The 17,850-nt window shown below is 44.7% G+C and overlaps 2 protein-coding genes across 4 annotated transcripts; both read left to right on the top strand.

The window, feature by feature from the left end:
- Nucleotides 1-5,919: 5,919 nt before the first annotated feature.
- LOC134027905 (RNA-binding Raly-like protein) lies at nucleotides 5,920-15,948 on the top strand. 2 transcript variants are annotated; one of them, XM_062471134.1, is made up of 7 exons: nucleotides 5,920-6,100; nucleotides 7,249-7,324; nucleotides 12,231-12,281; nucleotides 13,798-13,967; nucleotides 14,282-14,395; nucleotides 14,593-14,756; nucleotides 15,124-15,948. In XM_062471134.1, exons 1-7 carry the CDS (start codon nucleotides 6,064-6,066, stop codon nucleotides 15,148-15,150), a joined length of 639 nt encoding a protein of 212 aa, XP_062327118.1. In that variant the 5' UTR covers nucleotides 5,920-6,063; the 3' UTR covers nucleotides 15,151-15,948. The 2 variants fall into 2 exon arrangements, with proteins under 2 accessions (XP_062327118.1, XP_062327116.1); XM_062471132.1 differs by having other exon boundaries at nucleotides 15,112-15,948.
- Nucleotides 15,949-16,324: 376 nt separating this feature from the next.
- uraha (urate (5-hydroxyiso-) hydrolase a) lies at nucleotides 16,325-17,753 on the top strand. Of its 2 annotated transcripts, none has more exons than XM_062471625.1 (4): nucleotides 16,325-16,589; nucleotides 17,005-17,085; nucleotides 17,247-17,382; nucleotides 17,474-17,753. In XM_062471625.1, exons 2-4 carry the CDS (start codon nucleotides 17,024-17,026, stop codon nucleotides 17,561-17,563), a joined length of 288 nt encoding a protein of 95 aa, XP_062327609.1. In that variant the 5' UTR covers nucleotides 16,325-16,589; nucleotides 17,005-17,023; the 3' UTR covers nucleotides 17,564-17,753. The 2 variants fall into 2 exon arrangements, with proteins under 2 accessions (XP_062327609.1, XP_062327607.1); XM_062471623.1 differs by having other exon boundaries at nucleotides 16,946-17,085.
- Nucleotides 17,754-17,850: the final 97 nt, after the last annotated feature.

Below are 17,850 nucleotides of genomic sequence, written 5' to 3'. Positions count from 1 at the left end.
AGATCGCTCATTTCAATCTGTTTCAAAGCCTATCACGGGGCTCCAATATGTAGCGGGGTTTGCTCGTTTAAGATTAGCAATACTTAATTTATAATAAAGTATGTAGTTCTTGGGGCACCACCTCTTATTGTTAAAGGGATAGAGGAAACCTTATTGAATAATATTTAAATAATAGCCTTCGTAATAATCAGTCTAATCTTAAGTCGTGAATTCTATGAAAGTAGAGCAGATCAGATAACGTGAGTGATACGCGAATATTATACACAATGATTTATTTAGGAGAATGTAATTATAATGAACAAATACCAGATAAGTTATGGGTTAGTCAGAGTAGTACAGTGGCTGGATGCAAATGAGGGCGAGCAACACAATGGCTGTGTAGAGCGCGTGTAAAGGGGGGAGGGAGAGAGAGAGAGAGGGGTAGGCCTTTGGGAACAATGGACGAGCAAGGGCAACAAACTTCGCAAGGGTTAAGCTAACTCATTTGTAAAATACAATCAAACATCAACAATTTAATCACAACATGCCAATATGTCACAGGTAAGAAATATTGCAAATCGTAGTTACTTTTGTCGGTTTGAAGAAAGGTAGAGTCAATGGTTTCGTTATCGTCCAACGAAAATAGAACAACGGAATCTTTGGCCAAAGTTCCGGGCGCTCAGTGAATTTGCAGGTTGAGAGGAAAGTTTAGAAATGTAGCTAGCACTTCAGTTTAATCCTACGAACAAGCGGGGGTGATTGTACGTTTGGGGGTTTTATACTCCAAAGGAAAAGGGGGGGTCCCCGTGAAGGTGACCTCTTTCATTGGTCAGTTTTCCCCCACCTGGGCGTTGTCCTGAGATCTGCCTAGGTGTGAAGTGGCTGATAACTTTTCAGAGTTCAGCTATTTCAAATGTCCATGTATTGCTTATACTTCAGAATATAACAATACAACATTCGTAAATGGTTTTGTTAGTATGGTACAATCATTTTGATATCCAGATTGGCTGACTTAACTATACTTGAAGGGAAGTTATAATCAAACCTCAATTAAACAACGTTCTAAGTAAATGGGAAAAACACACATTATAACACATCAACTACTGTCATTGAAATAGTGTCCATGAGCCATGTAGTCCTTGAGAATATGTTTGTAAATCCTTTAAGAAAGTTATTCCTTGTAAATCCTTTGTTCTGATACTGTGGGCCGTGTGGCCTCTGTATCTGACCCCATGCTGGGTCAGAAGCTTTGAAGCTTCTCCTCTGGGAGAAGGACAAAGGGGGAAGACCCTTTCCTTGTCGGGGTAGGAGAAGGTGTGATGGTACCGTGCTTTGTCTGTGGACTGTGCTACAACAGATACAGAAAGCCATGGCACACAACTGAAAAAACAGAATGTGTTTGCATGTCGAGGGTCAGGAAAAGGAACCCGTTTTCAGGAGACAGAAGGTGAATGGGATGTAGAGAGAATAAAACGGGCTAACTCTTCCTCCTTCATGGCTGGGTGAAGAGACAGGCTCAGTAGATTGTGTGGCGCTTCAACTAAGCAGCGTTCACAAACGCCCTCATTCATCATCATCTGCTGCCTTGTTTCTCTGTGTCATGAAGGAGCCATACTTGCCTGCTTCGCCCAGACACCATGGCAGCACTCTAACCAGACATCTCCTCTGCAGTTCGGGCGAGAGCAGAGGGAGACCACTGCAGGAGAGAGAGGAAACAATAACAAGAGAAATTGAATAGATGTTTAATCTGGCCTCGTCTCCACGTACAGAGAATTAGAGGCCAAATGCAATTAGAGAGTCGTTATGAGAGGGTAAGAGATCAGTCCCTACACATTGGGTCTGGGAAATATACACTGACAGGCAAAGATACACACACACACACACACACATCAAACTCACAAACCATCTGATTACACATGTTGATCTCTATCTCTCTCTTTTTTCATTCTCTCTCTCTTTTCTCTTTCACTCTGTCTTTGTGCAGCGTCGGAGTGGGATCATCAGATAGGGGAAAGCCAAGCCTGCAAATATAATAACAGGCTCATTTGCTTTTCTAAGTGGGTGGAAGATATTTTGTGCCTTGTAAGTCCAATTTGCTGCAACTATAACAAACTAATTCTCATGTATTTCTTTGGAACAGACAGCTAAAGTGTTGATTATGCAGGAGAGTCCCTCAGTCTCCAAACAATCTAACAGATCAGCTTGGAAATCAGCTCACTGTCCTGATTATTCATAAATCCTACCAACAGTTAAGGTTGTTCAGTGTTATTGCAGTGTTATTGGTCAATGTTATAGAAGTGTGGTATGTCAGTGCTACTGCAGTGTGCAAAGAGCTTCTCTGTCGCTAATTAAATTAGGATAATCCTGATAAGGTTGGGTAAAGGGAATATACTACACTGACTGTAGATCAGTTTGATCAGAGCGACGATGAAGGTCATGATAGTTACGATAGACAACCCTCGGATTCCTTTCCCCCCTTCCTCTTCCTCATCCCTTTGGCCTGTAGTCCTGCTTGTTCTGCTGGGAGTTAACCACAACCCCTCTCATCATACATTCCTCTTTGAAGTTAATGAGACAAAACTATCAGCCGTCGCGCTTTTGATTAGAAAATGGACAGAATGATTACATTTTTAATTGAAGCCGTCATTTTCAATTAAGATATGATGTCCTTGAGAGGCCCTGCTCATCCCTCCCTGCTTTACTCTGAATTCTCCAGATGCTCAATCGTTCTGCTAAGTAACTCCCTCATCTCTCTCCTTCTCTTTGTCTTTGAAGACCTCTCCACTGGAGCAAAGACAGGGCTTCTCTCTCCTCTATCTCACTCCTGCTGACGCCCCCTGCCACTCTTTCCTCTACACAATTTTCTTTCTGCAGTCCTTAGTTTTTAGCTATCGCTCCCTCAACCCCCTCACCTAATTTCCCAATTCATCCTCCACTGCCTCCCTCACTCCCTCCCCCCTCTTCGCCTGCCTCCCTCTCCTCTCCTGCACTGCCTACCTCTCCTTTCCGTGCCTGCCCCCCTCTCCTCCACTGCCTCCCTCTCCCCTCTTCCCCTGCCTCCCCCTCCCCTCTTACCCTGCCTCCCTCTCCTCATCTTTACAAAATGGTTAACCTGAAAACAACTAACTCACAGCCAATAGAAGCTGACAGAGGAAGAGGTGACAGTTTAAGTTACAGGTCTAAAAATATGAGACAAAAACTTTGACTACTGACAGCACAACAAATGATAGAGAATTTAGGGGCTGTATTTCTATCAGCCTTCTCTGTCCTCCCCTCTTCTCCCCATCTCCCTTCCCCTGCCAGACCTGTTTGGAGTGGGTGGCTGTTCTCTTCTCTGCATGGTTTTCTGGCACGAAGGCTTTTCAGTGTAGCCAGGGCCATTCTCTGCCAGGACAAAGGCACTTTCTCATTAATTCTTATCAGAGTTCATCCTGCATCCAAATGCAAAGGGCTCCAGAATGCTCAGAGTGCAATAATGAGAGGACAGGAGATGAAGACCGATAGGGCAAAGAGAGAAAGAGAAACCCATAATGTAGATATAGGAAGAAGCGAGGGATAGATTGGTTTCATGATTGAGGTTGTAGCTAGCTCATTTACTGTCATCTCCCTCGAAACAAAATCTGTCTCTTTTCACATTATTTAGTGTTCTGTGTGTTTTTCCCCATAATATCAAAATGTATGTACCCTAACCCAGAGTTGTTTTCTTCACTGCTTGTGTTATTATCAAACTCTATTACTCTTTGCTTAAAAGTGTTATCAAACTGTATGACTTTGCTTCTAAGTGGTATGTAACTCCATAACCTTATGCCTAGTCTGGAGGAATTAAAAACCAGAATATGTTCGATTCCAAAGGACTCAAATCAATTAGCTACATTTGAGGGGTTGTATATTTGTCCGTGTGTGCATGTGTGTGCTGAGTGTGTAATATTGCTTCAGTGTGTTGAGTAGATAACATTTTCTGCTGGCCCCTTGCCCTGGCCTGAATGGGGAGTTATTTAGGGACTTCAATGCTCACAGATGATGGTCATTGTCATCTTTCCCTTTCCCACTATGGCTGGATAAATTGCAATCCTTTTTTCATATAATGGCATGGCTGAGATGGATGGGGACAGGAATATGGCTGTCATTACCATGACAAAGGAAGCTAATTCTGCTGGCACAACCTCCATTCAGAGCCCCATACAGAATCTTCTTATCAGGGGCACCATGACACCAGCAGGCAGCTCTCCTCACACTTTCTCTGGGAGAAGCTGCACAGGGTCTGGAGGTAGCACACCCTAGCACTAGCCTGTCATTGTCTTTTGTGGCGTTATGTGGGAATTATTACATAAAATAGTGGTGGGGTTAAAATTCTATCAATGGCTAGATGGGAACGGTTAGGGTTTGGCTTTGGGGATTGTTTCTCAACATCTCTAAGGAGTTGGGTGTGTGGGCACAGGAGCTAGTCAGTTCTGCAGTGTAATAAGGATTGGGTGTGGGTTCAATTTAGACATAAGGTAAGAGAGAGGATAGGGGTAGGAGAGAGGGTAATGTTTGAGCTCGTAACTCTCTCTGTTCATCTCCCTTCCCTCTCTCCCATCCTTTCAATCTTTTTTTTCTGATCTCTTTCCTCTGTAATTGCTGTTAGGATTGGGAAGGGTAGGATCAACCACAGAAGCCTAATGAGCAGTCAGGATGCTGAGCCCACCCAGCACAGTGATCCTGTTAGGGGAGTTAAATCACTGTTTACTGACAAGGGCAGGGTTTCCCAGATTCGTTAAGAAGCTCTTAACACTAAGAGCTTCTTAGGAACGTTCTAACGCTCTAGAACGCTCTTAGAACGCTCCTAAGCTCATAGCGTTAAGAGCTTCTTAACGAATCTGGGAAACCCGGCCAAGGTCAGCATGACTCTCTCACTAAATGACAACAGGTGTGTGTCTACGTTAGTATGCAGATATAAGTGTCTAGTGTGTAAAGATGTCCTGGCTTGCCTACTAGGACACACCATGTTCACTTTTTAATGATCAAATTAAATATCTATGCAAGGCTCTCTTTTATGAGCAGGTATATTAAACTCCCACCACCTGCATGTCTGCACACTGAACACACTGAACACACGGAACACAGCTTTGCAAAGCATTATTAAACACATTAAAACATTTCTGAGCCCAGAAAGCCAATTAGGACAGAGACACAGTACTTTCCAAAACAGGCTTTCCTTCCAAAAGATTTCTTTTTTTAACAATGCTTTATACAAATCCAGCAATCTATCTTGTGTTATTTGACAAAATATAAATAAATATTTCTGAATAAATGTAAGAGAACCTTGGCTGAACAATACAGTTAGATTTGATTTGATATGATGCCATTTGATGTGATGCCATTTGATTCTCTTTTATCACCAACAAGGATGTTTATCATGTCTCTAGTCTGTCCCTTCAGTCTGTCCCTTCTTTCCCCATAGTACCTCTTCAACTCACATCATCAACTCTCAGGTGTATGTGTGGTTGTGTGGGGCAAATTTTACATCAGTATGTGCCAGTATACAGCGCAACAGTGTGTGTGTGTATTCTGTATATGATGTGACCTCAACTTCCTGTTTTGGTCTCATATACTGGCTCACAACTTCCATGTCCATATGCACTCAGCTCTGGGCTGTGATTAAGTTACCCTCCTCCACCCGCTCAGCCCAGTCCCCCTCCCACACATCCTCTCTTACATTCTGCCTGTAGCTCTCTCTTGTTGGCCTAGTTCAGCCTTGCCTGGGTACAGTGTGTCAGCCTCTGCCAAGCTTCTGTTATTGAGAGGAAACCAGCTGCACACTCAAAGACCCCCTCTCCCCTTTCCCCCTGTAGAAAATGGAATTATCCAATTCTGTCCACCCCTGCTGAATTTTGAGACATGGTACATCCCTGTTGGTGCTGCTCTCAGTACGTTGTCATTGCCTCAGTAGTACCACAGTCCTCAGCATAACCACTGCCTGCACACCTACACCAAGCAGACGGAGGAGAGGAGACTTCCACAGAGCAGTTACGAGGCAGAGAGAAGGTGACATCCCATCATCTCCTGGTCTCCAGGCTGCCCTTGTCGTGAGGCGTCCCTGATATGACCCTGTTTAAGAGTGAGCACCGCAGTCAACGATGTGAGTATGTCAGGGTTTACCCTACTCTGTGTGTGTGTGTGTGTGTGTGTGTGTGTGTGTGTGTGTGTGCATATGTGTGTGTACTGTGTGAAACACCTTTCCATGCCTCTTTGTTTATTTCACTATTTCATATTCTGACATTTCATCTCTCTGTACCCCCTTGTCCTTCTCCTCCTTATCAACCCCCCCGTTCATCTCTTACCCCTTGGTTTACCCATCTGTTCAAATAAATAGATGGTGGGTGAGAGAGAATGGAAGAAGAGATGGAGAGAGAGAGAGAGAGAGAGAGAGAGAGAGAGAGAGAGAGAGAGAGAGAGAGAGAGAGAGAGAGAGAGGGTAATGGGTTCTAAACCGAGGTGAAGGGAGCTGTAATGTTTACTCTTAGAGCGCAGCTGAGCTCATACACAACACACAAACACACACACACACATATGGTCACAAAAGGAAGATAAATGAGCAATTGAGCATGTACAACTGTGTTTTTTGTAGCGTACTACTACTACACCAGGATATAATCTACAATTACACTAGAACTGGACCTACTACCGAACCAGGAAAGCTAGTTTTTTTCTAGATTAGTATTATTTTTACCCCCCAGCTGAGCCCTCTTACCCAGCCTCCCTGATGCGAGGAAGAGAGGACCGAAAGGACAAAGAGAGGAAGAGTAAGGGGAATAGTATAGAGAGCCCTCACAACCATCTGAGACACAAATCACTATCACTATCACACGCACGCACACATTTACACAATCACACACAATCGCACACACATGCAGGGGCACTTTTACAGCACTATCTGACAAATGACCCACTCAGACACTGCAGGGTTCCAGTCTGGATGGAGATGTTTGCCCCTGTGTGTTGGTGTCAGCTTGTCTGTGTGTTGTTCTGGTGTATATGTGTGTTGGTGAGTGTGATTGTGTGTATTTGTCTTTGCAGTTGACAGGGCTTCTTGCCAATACACATGCTGTGCTGGATACCCCACAATTAATCTGCTCTTGTAGTGCCCCAAACTGGGTTGTCCCAAAATACTGAAATGTCACTCCAGTCTGTCAGCCTGGAGCACAAACACTTCCAGTTTACATCCACCTTGAGAATTGTTGTTACAATGGATTGTAACGCAAGGTTTTCTGTGTGTTTGGGTCCCAGACATGAGCATGAGTGGTGAACTGAAGACAGGATGTTACAGGACATCCAACAAGAGACCCAGCAGCACTCTCTATGGGTGAGTATGTACCTGTGCGTGTGTGTGGATTAGCCCTGGTTTAAGACTGCCTTGATTGGGGGGGCACTGAGAAATGTTGGTTGGGCAGGAGTCTTTTGCTTGAAATGTATGCACACCCTCAAACATACAATGTCTTTTCCGCTCCTTTCCAGGGTGAGGGAAGTGCAGGTAGAGAGATGGAGGGAGGTCCAGGGTGGGGGAAGTGCAGGTAGAGATGGAGGGAGGTCCAGGGTGAGGGAAGTGCAGGTAGAGATGGAGGGAGGTCCAGGGTGAGGGAAGTGCAGGTAGAGATGGAGGGAGGTCCAGGGTGGGGGAAGTGCAGGTAGAGATGGAGGGAGGTCCAGGGTGGGGGAAGTGCAGGTAGAGATGGAGGGAGGTCGAGGGTGGGGGAAGTGCAGGTAGAGATGGAGGGAGGTCCAGGGTGGGGGAAGTGCAGGTAGAGATGGAGGGAGGTCCAGGGTGAGGGAAGTGCAGGTAGAGATGGAGGGAGGTCCAGGGTGGGGGAAGTGCAGGTACAGGGATGGAGGGAGGTCCATGGTGGGGGGGAAAGTGCAGCAGAGGAGAGGAGGGGATGCCAGGCATCAGTCCAGCCTGCTTCATGTGTTTCCCTTCCAATAGTGTGCCGTCATTTGTTTTCATTACTTGAGGGGGCTGATGAAGTGTGTGTGGGGGGTGTTAATAATAGACCAGACCCATCTGTCACACCCTAGAGGGCCTGGAGGGGCACACAGGGGGATGGAGGCATGAGGGGTGTGTACCCTCTGGATATGTATGAACATGGGGGGTGCTGCAGCTGATAGCCTTCAGTAAAAACATACAGTAATATATTGTAGTTGTGTGAGGAGTTAGTCAAGCGGAGGAGGAGGAGGGGTGGGGGAACAGTGTGTGTGTGCGTACGTGTGTGTAGGAGAAGCCTATGGGTCTGGGTGTATCCATCAGTGTGTATATCATCAAGCCAGATTACTTATCTCTCCTCTCACCGCTCAGCTACTGATGGAGTCATCACCTCCCCTACTGCTGCCACACACATACACACACGCAAGAAGACACAAGCACAAACAAATACATACATACACACAGACACACACACAGAAACACATGCACACAACAACAGCAAGACACACAAACAGGTTTGGTGAGAAGACACAGCTGGAGGAAGATCATGGATTAACAAGGACAGTAAAATATTCACCTAAATAGCAAGAGAGCAAGAGGGGGACCTCCTAAGAAAGAAAAAAAGCCTTTTAAAGCTCAACTTGAGAGCAATCTTCCAACGGATAACATCCAAGAAAAGCTTATCCTCATACTTGAACGTTGAAATGAGACGTTATGGGTCAAGGAAAATCAAAAGTTTCTCCCTTTCTGCAATGTACGAGTGTGCATATGTGTAAAAGAAAAAAAGAGAGACTGGGACAGAAAGAGACAGAGAGAGAGAGAGAGAGAGAGAGAGAGAGAGAGAGAGAGAGAGAGAGAGAGAGAGAGAGAGAGAGAGAGAGAGAGAGAGAGAGAGAGAGAGAGGGGGACGAGGACAGCAGTATGAAGAGACAGAACATGAGGACAGAGGTAGAGTTGGAAAGACTGGGAAGAAAGAGAGAGCTGTGGTTGTGCCCCTTAGCGTGAACAATCCATCTCAAATTGATCTCCCATCTCACCCCAGCAGGGCTTTCTGAATCAATCTCAAATTGATCTCTGTGCCAGAGGTCGGAAAACTAGCAGCAGAGCTTATCAGAAATATAGTGGTACTGGGCGGACCTGACAAGGAAACTTATCACACTGCACAACAGGAAATAGGCTCTGAAGCCTGAGGGCAGCCAGGGAGACTAGACTGCTGCCTGGTCAACACTGAGACACACACACATACACACAAACACACCCACACGCACATAAGAACACATACACCCATTCACATAGCAACGTTCCCAAGTGTCAAGGTATTTGTGGAAAACATACCGTATATGTGTGGCATATGTGTTGAACACTGACATACTGTATAATAATAGCCCTTCATACCATGTGCAACATTCTTCCGTCTGAAACACTACCTAGATCAATCCATTATAATGCATGTGTGTCAGTTGAAAGATCCATAATAATGTGCTTGTGTCAGAGAAATGAGATTGGACACCTAGAGCTCTTTGTAACTGATTTAATCTGTCGTGTAACTGGCTGTGTTAAAGGCTGGAGGAATGTTTATCAATAAAGGCCTGAGTTTACGGTCCACTCTGCTCCACGAAACACAGACACACATCCCAGACACACAGTCTAACCTTAAACCGTAGATAACTGTTACACAGTCTGAACACACAGTTAAACACACAGTATGCATATGGGTAAACACAGTCTGAACCCTGGTGAGCACATGGTCTTAACACAGATGAACACAATCTGAACATGGCTAAACACAGTCCTGAACACACAGGAGGCTGAAGGAGAGAGGGAGGAGAGAGAGGGAAGAAGGCTGTGTTTTGAGCGTGTTCAGTGAGCAGAAGACCATTCTCTGCAAAACAACCAGTCAGCACAGAGCTGAGTACAGTGTGTGTATGTGTGTGTGTGAGTGTGTGAGAGTGTGTGCGTGCGTGCATGTGTGTAAGCGTGCGTGTGTGCGTGTAGAGAGGGAGCGTGGGATCCCAGTTATGTTGGCCCAGGTAGAAGTTTCCTCCTGTGAGGATCACAGACTACAGTGTGAGGTCAACAGCAAATGTCAGGCCTGTCAGTCACAGATAAACCCAGACAGCTCTCCAGAGGACACTGACAGCTTCTTTGCCCTCTCACTCCTCCACTACACAGCTCTGGTACTGCTGTTCATCTCACAGGGAAGATCTGTGAGCCCATTTTTTATAGAGGCCTGATGACAGATAATTCACCAGTTCAGTACCACACTGGGTTTCCTTTCTGTTACAGCACATTCTGATCCCTTACTGCTGTTGGATGCTGCAAATGAGAGCTAACCTTGATAATGAGTCCTTCACCTCTCTGAAATTGTCATTAACCTCCCCTGATCCTAGGCTCTAATCAACACAGCTCTAACCTCTAACAGCCCATCAGCCCCTCCTGGACAGCCTCCCTCCCAGCCTCCTGCCAGCCTCACACGCTCCCTCACCTCAAGAAAAATGAACCTACACAGACAAACAGCGACGTGCAGAGTTCTGGAGCACACACAACCACACATTTACACACACACAACCACATGCAAAACATACAAACACATTTGCCTTTAAGTTATTCATTGTCAGTGTTTGGGATAAACAGACTACTTTGTTTGTGCACATCTGTTTAACAAAATGATTAATCCAATCTATCATCCAATCAGACCACCTGCAGATGTTCCATTAATGCAGAAAACAGGAGTGTTATTCATCTCTCCTCCTGCCAGAAGCGTAAGTGAGTAATTACAGTAAGAGCCTTTGGTTTCTAATCACAATCAACACCTGTAACTAGGGTTGATTTGAAAGGCAGATTATGTTTATCTGGGGTTCAAACCTGCCAGGGTGTGTGTTAATCAGAGCGAGTCTGATCTCTGAAACTGCTCTGGAAGGGCTGGAGGCTCACCTTCCCAAAGTCTCACCACTACCCTCCAGAACCTCACAACATTCCAGAATCTAACCACCTAGCCATAACCTCTGCAAATGTGAAAATGGTCTGGTGTTGGTCTGTGTGTGAATCTGCTTTTGTGTGTGTGTGTGTGGATGTGTGTGTGTGTGTGTGTGTGTGTGTGTCTGTCTGTCTGTCTGTCTGTCTGTCTGTGTGTCGTTACACACATGCTCTCTCGCAAACAAAACCTGTCTGTGAGAGCAGCCAGGTGAGATGATTTATAGCTTGCTAATGGTTTACTTGAATATCGAGAAATTATGAAAAGAAAGTAATTAGCCTACAGTGACCTTGCTTTCCATCACACACACACACACACATGCATGCAAACACATGCACAAAGCACACAGCACACACCAGAAACACACACCATTTATACACAGTACACCACCGTGTGTGAAGCAAGTGTATGGGAAAGTGCATGTGGCTTGAGTGTGTGTGGCCGGTGTGTGAAGGAAGTGTGTATGAGGTGAATGTATGTGACATGAGTGTGTGTGAGGTGAAAGTGTGTGAGGTGTACATAATGGTACATCACAGATCATGAGTCGGCTGCAGGTGGCAGGAGGTGGATCTGATATACCACCATTGTTCTCTGGCCTGCGCCTCCACTAGATTAAAGAGGAGGATGAAGCTCCAGTATTACCACTCACAAACACTTTCTCTCAATTTATCACTTAAAGTCACACATACAACACAAAACACAAGCACACAAACCCATGTACACGTTCTCTGACAGCTTGGCTCCGCAGTAAATGAGCTGGAACATTCAGGAACACACATAGTATGTGTCCCGTAGTCACTGGTGCAGAGCGCAGGACAATTATTATGGATTCCTCACCTTGCTGTTGCACCACTAATCCAATGTCTTCTTTCTAACTGACTGCAGACCATGGATGGCATAGTCTTTTCAGTTGGCTGAACTGCAGTTTAATGCTCACACATGCACACACACCTAAGGTGTGAAATAATCTCTCTCACTCTTATTTCCAGAAGTATGCTCGCTGAGAGAATATAAACATGGAATGTGTATATTTAGCAGTACTAGGTTCATATTATTCCTTATTGTTTAGCATCAACTCATATGTTAACGTGTTTTTTACACATCATACAAACACAGCCAATTAGACAAACAAGGAAAGCTTGGCATAATATTGCACATTGACATGTCTTGCATGTCATTTACAGGGGTCAAAGTGCAAGTGTTTTATGAGGGATGAAAACGTCCTGCCACTCTATCAAACATGTGAGCAGAACATAACCCTAAGCCTCCCTCTCTACCCTTCCCCTTCCTTCCTCTCCACCCCCTCTCCTCGTGCAGGTCTGAGTACGATCTGGACTATGACTCCTACCAGGAGGACTACTATGACAGGTAAGTCAGCTGGTAACAACTATAGTACTGCTGTTGTGTCGGTAATATCAGTGTGTCAGGGTGTAAGTGCATAGGGAGGAGGAGACTCACACACCCTTCTCTTTCTCTTTCCCTCCTCTCCCCCGCTTCTCTTCCTCCAGTCTCCCTACCTCAGAAACACTTCATTTAGATATTCTGAGTCATGCTTTGAAAGCAAGGGAGAAAGTACACCCACACAAGTATTTTCCGTATCCTGCTCTCTCTTTCACACACTCACACACACACACATGCATGCATTCATAAAAACACATACACGTATTGGTGCATTGTAGTTTTAGAGTTTATGCTTTCATCTTTATTCTGCCAGTTTGGCATCTTTCTCTCTAAACTTAAGAAAAAAATACTCTGACTTTCAATTTGCTTTGAACACGGTGCATGATTTTACCCTGCAATGCTGACAAGCTTCAGATTTGTAGACAGCTTGGTGAGTGCGTGTGCGTGCATGTGTGTGTATGTGTGTGTTTGTGTCAGTTTGTATGTGGAAACGTGAGAGAAAGTGCATCTCCACACACAGATTGAAGCTCCAGCAGAAACAAAGCCTCTCTTGTAGTGTAATCCTCACTCTCACCCACAGACTAGACTGTAATCCACACACAGGTTTGTAATCCTCACACACAACATTACCTGTTAGACTAAATACCTCACTACCACTAAGGCTAACTTAGTTTTCCAGTCCTCTAGTACACTGACCAGCCTGTCCAGGTGTCCAGTCTGTGTATGTATGTGTGTGTGTGTGTGTGTGTGCGCGTGTGTATGTGTGAGTGAGTGTGGAATGCACTTTCTCCTATCCCCATCTCCCCTGCACTGCCAGAGAGATTTTGATTGGTGCTGACAGAACCAATTATATTATGTTCAGCTATAGATAGGGAAATGGATTGTTGGTTTGGTACAGGAGAGGGTGAGTGGAGAGGCTGACAAATTAGACTTGTCTACCTGGCAAATAATATGACAGATCTCTTCAGTCCCTTCCAACTATTGACCATAATAGAACAATACAACAGTATACTGTAATCTGCATGTATTATGCATTCAGAGGTCCCAAATCCACAATCAAACAAGAGAGGTCTCACAGGTGTCTGTGACAAGTGCTCGTTCAGAGCAAAAGCAAAGGACGGCAGACGGAGGGAGGAGGTTGTCACAACCCCCTCATAAAAATGGGGACACAAGGTGTCACCAAAACAAACCACCACCAGTCTGCTCATCGCCGCACCACTCCGAACCACCCTCAGATACCATGGTATCCATGGAAGCAGTTTCCGAAGGGAGAGGGAGACAAGAGCAGCAGGGACAATAGTCAACAGGCCTTTAGGGGTGTGGAGGAGTCTGCCTCCTCATGATTCCCACCTTTTCTCAGGCGCAAATTTAAATCAAAGGCCTGTAGGAATATACTGTATACCAATGCATTGTCTGTAACATGGGGGTGCTGACACATATTTTATTCTACCTGAAACATCTCAAATGTTTGTGGCCTCCACAGAGTATATGACTACCAGCGTGTTCCAGCCTCAATGCCTCCCTTGGGACAGGGCCCCAGTGAGGCTAAACGGCCCCGATCTTCATCCACCTCCTCTAGGCACAGGCACAGCCGAGACAGGCCCCTGTCCAAGAGTTTCAGAGCTCACAACACAGGCAACATTAGGGCCAAGTGTAAGTACCCTTCCACACACATACAAACACATATATTACAAGCCTAACTCCATCATAGCTAATGGTTAGCAGCCAATCAAGGCTCTTTATTAGCAACCATATTAGAGACTGATGAACCTATAGCATGTTGATGTTTATTTACAAGGCCTCATCACCCCTAGTCCTTTCTAGCCCCCTGCTACACTCTCCTAACCCTCCCTCCCTCCCCTTCTTCATCCTCCTCCAACTGCCCATCCTTTTTTCCATCTCCTACCCGCTCCCCTTCCCCATCCCCCTTGTCCTCTCTCTCCTTTTCTCCATCTCCACCCCCTCAGTGAAGATGAATGAGCTGCAGGTGATAAAGAAGGAGCTGACGCTGATAAAGACCCAGATAGATGGGCTGCTGCACAGCCTGGACAGGATGGACTCACAGAGCAGGGACCACACAGGTGAGCCGGTTAATCAACCGTCTGAATGTCAAGCTTGAACACACAGTGCAGGCTGTGCGGGGCAAGTCTAGACCTAAGAGTTTCTGCTGCCATCGTGTGGACTTTTGGAGAGAAAAAAATGTTCCCTGTCTACCCAGATGACATACTCTGTGTGCTTATACTGTATGTATGCGTGCATGTGTGAATGTGTGTTTTAGGGTCTCCCTTGAGAGAGGACAGTCTAGCGGGCTCCCCGTATCCCGCCTCAGCCAGCAGCCCCAGCTCCCTCTCTCCTTCTCCCTCCTCCCCCCGGAGCCCCCGCCGCCGTGCCCAGAGAGAGAGCCCTGAACTGGGGGAGGCCAGTGACGATGATCACCACACGGTAATTTAGTGTGCAGTCTAGTCTCAGAACCTCTCCATGAGTGAGACTGTGTGTACAATCTCCTGACTGTGTGTAGGAGAGTGGAACTTTCTGTGTCGGTCTGTTTGAGTTTCAACTGGTGTCACTTAAATTTTTACTGCATATTTTAAACACATCAACAAATGAGCATACGCAAGCCTGCCTCCTAGATTCTCAGAAAAAATGACATAAACAGGTCATTCCAGAGATACGTCTTTCCTCTCATCTGCAGTTGCACTGTGCTGTTCCTAGGACAGTAATGTCTGTATGCCCGCCCGTCTGTCCATCCGTCTGTCTGCCTATCTATCTATATGACATGTCTGTCTGTTTGTGACAGATAAACAAGCAGAGCTCTGGTCCTGAGGATGAGATGTGAGGAAGGAGACCAAGCAGATGGAGTCTCTGATGTGGAGGAAGAAAGCAGCTGTCTTGTATTATTTTAGACCACATGAACTCCTTTGCTAGCTAGCGTTTTTGTAGGCCTACGATGTATCCTGGGTACCTGTGAAATATGCACACAGACAGAAATCTACACATCATCACATACCTACTGTGTTCACCTGGACTGTCTGAAGACACACTGACCACTCAGTCTCAGTTGTTTCTTTGTCTCCAATCTTTCTCTCTCTTCCTCCTATGTCCTCCCTCTTTTTCTCCTCGGCAGACATTAGCTCCTTTTTTCAAGCATTAGATCCTCTCTTCATACAAAATGAAAGAGAGAAAGAGTGGGAGAGATAAAGAGGTTATATGCTGAAGGTAATTATGAGCCAGACGTGAAAAAATGAACTTGTTGATATTCCTGATTAGAATTTAGTATTGTATTCTACACTAGTCAAAAGCGAGAGATAACAGTGGCCCCTTTTTAAAGAAGGCCAACAATTGTGTAACATTTTTACTAATCGAAATAAACAAAATCAGAGGTTAAAACACACACACCTTGCCTTCCACACTCCCTTTGTCCCATCTCTTCTTAAATGTGTCTGGTGGGATGTCTGTTACCAAGGAGACGCCTGGGCACATCTGTAATATTGTGCTTTAATGTCTTTCTTTTCTGTTTTTGGTATGTTTTCTATCATTTTAGCATTTTATTTTAGGGGGTTGTATTTCTTTCTTTAAAAGAGCAAAGATAAAAGTCTTTAAATGTTTTATTAAAATTCTAGTGGTGTCAAATGTTTGTAAGTTTTCTTCAGCCTTCATAGGATACATAAGCTGTGTGAATGAGTGGAAGAATTCCCTTTATCACACTAGAAAGGGTATTTTCATTTTGATCATCAACACTTCTAGAAGTATTTAATCTTGATGCCATTGTATGTGTGTGTGTGCATATATATATACAGTGTGTGTAACACTATGAGTAACAGAAAACAAATGTAAAAACCTTCAAACTAAACTAACAAAAAAAATATCAACGTATTTAGCTTTACATTGCATTACAAAACAACATCAATTCTGGTTAGAAGAACAAACTTGTAAAATCTACAGTGTGGGACAATGTGCACCGTCTGTTATATTTGCTCGTCCTTAAACATTAACAGCGGAGTATAGCAGATCAATGTTTCCTTGACCAAAAATGTGCACGTGAAGCCCCACTGATGGCAGTCTTTGATAATAATACATTCATACAGCAAACCTCGTGAGGTAGGTTGTGCAATTCGCACGGGTAAATTCGACATATGAACTATTAAATGATAGCACTTTGCTGTTGAAGACTGAATAGACTAACTAGAAAAACCGGTTTGGCTCGACACCAAATTAACACGCATGAGTGCTAACAGACTCCGACACATACGGAGTCATCTTTTGACTGCAAACAAGGTAAGATTATTCGATGAAAGGTTCTCAATTTTCAACTTTATTTATCCTTCAAAAGGAAATTAGTGTGCAGCAGGGGTCAGAAGTTCTCACGACACTTAAATATTTAACAGTGGTGTGGAAGAAGAACGCTTTCAGTCACGAGTTCAAATAGTTTTTTGATTGACAAGAATTTACATTGTTGGGTTGGGATCTCCTTGGCCTGTCAGAGGCCACAAAATACATTACATTATTATTGTCAGCCACAAGGTGGGGCTTTATGACACCACTTTTCATATCGGATGATCTAAATAAGCTAATAATTATATAGTTATGCACAATATGCAGTTCTTGTTAGCCTTCTTCTCTGTATGCTGCAGTGTGCAGAGATGGCTGGTCCAGTCAGTCCTCTAACCACCCATGTACTGAACACTGGTAGGGGTGTCCCTGGCTCCCATATGGCTCTCAGTCTGCATCTACTGGACCCCAACACTGCTACGTGGAACCTCCTCATGGCAGGGTCAGCACAGAGCTCCACTAATCTATGTTCTCCATGTTGTTATTATTATAGAGGCTGGCAAAAAGCTGTGTTACATCTGTAGAAAGTTCAGTACTGGTTCAGATAAGTTAAAGTTCTAGATCACCTTCCACTTTCTTCTGTGACCAAATTACTTCTCCTAGGACCACCAATGAAGATGGCCGCTGCCCTGGGCTCATCACCAAAGACACTTTCACTCCCGGGGTATATAAGATGCGCTTTGAGACAGGACAGTACTGGGAGAGCCTGGGGGAGGCATGCTTCTATCCATTTGTTGAAGTGAGTAGATTAGTTTATATACTACTGTGCAACTTCTTTTTTGGTTGGCATAAATAGATAGTGGCATCATACCGTCTTTATTCCTCCACAGATAACTTTCACCATAACTGACTCAAGCCAGAAGTTCCACATCCCTCTGCTTCTCAGCCGTTTCTCCTACAGCACCTATAGAGGGAGCTAAAGAAAAGCTATGGGGACCTGAACTACCTAACTGGAGGGCCTATAGGTTGATCAGGAAAGAGTTAACTTTGGCAGGTGTGTGACCACACGCAGAGGAAAGAAACATTGTTTGCACCATTTATTGAGTTCACAACTGAAATGACAATAAAACGTATACACCACATATGTTAAAGAAACGTGATCATTTTAAATTGTATTGTATTATTACCCCAAATTATTATTTTTCTACTAGATTTAATTTTAGGCTATTCAGAACAATCATTTTGCCCTGACTGCTTTCACTGGCTG

This window comes from Osmerus eperlanus, chromosome 10 (assembly GCF_963692335.1).
Source record: "Osmerus eperlanus chromosome 10, fOsmEpe2.1, whole genome shotgun sequence".
Lineage (NCBI taxonomy): Eukaryota > Metazoa > Chordata > Actinopteri > Osmeriformes > Osmeridae > Osmerus > Osmerus eperlanus.
The sequence above is the reverse complement of the archived record's forward strand: the minus strand, read 5'-3'. Positions and strand labels throughout refer to the sequence as shown.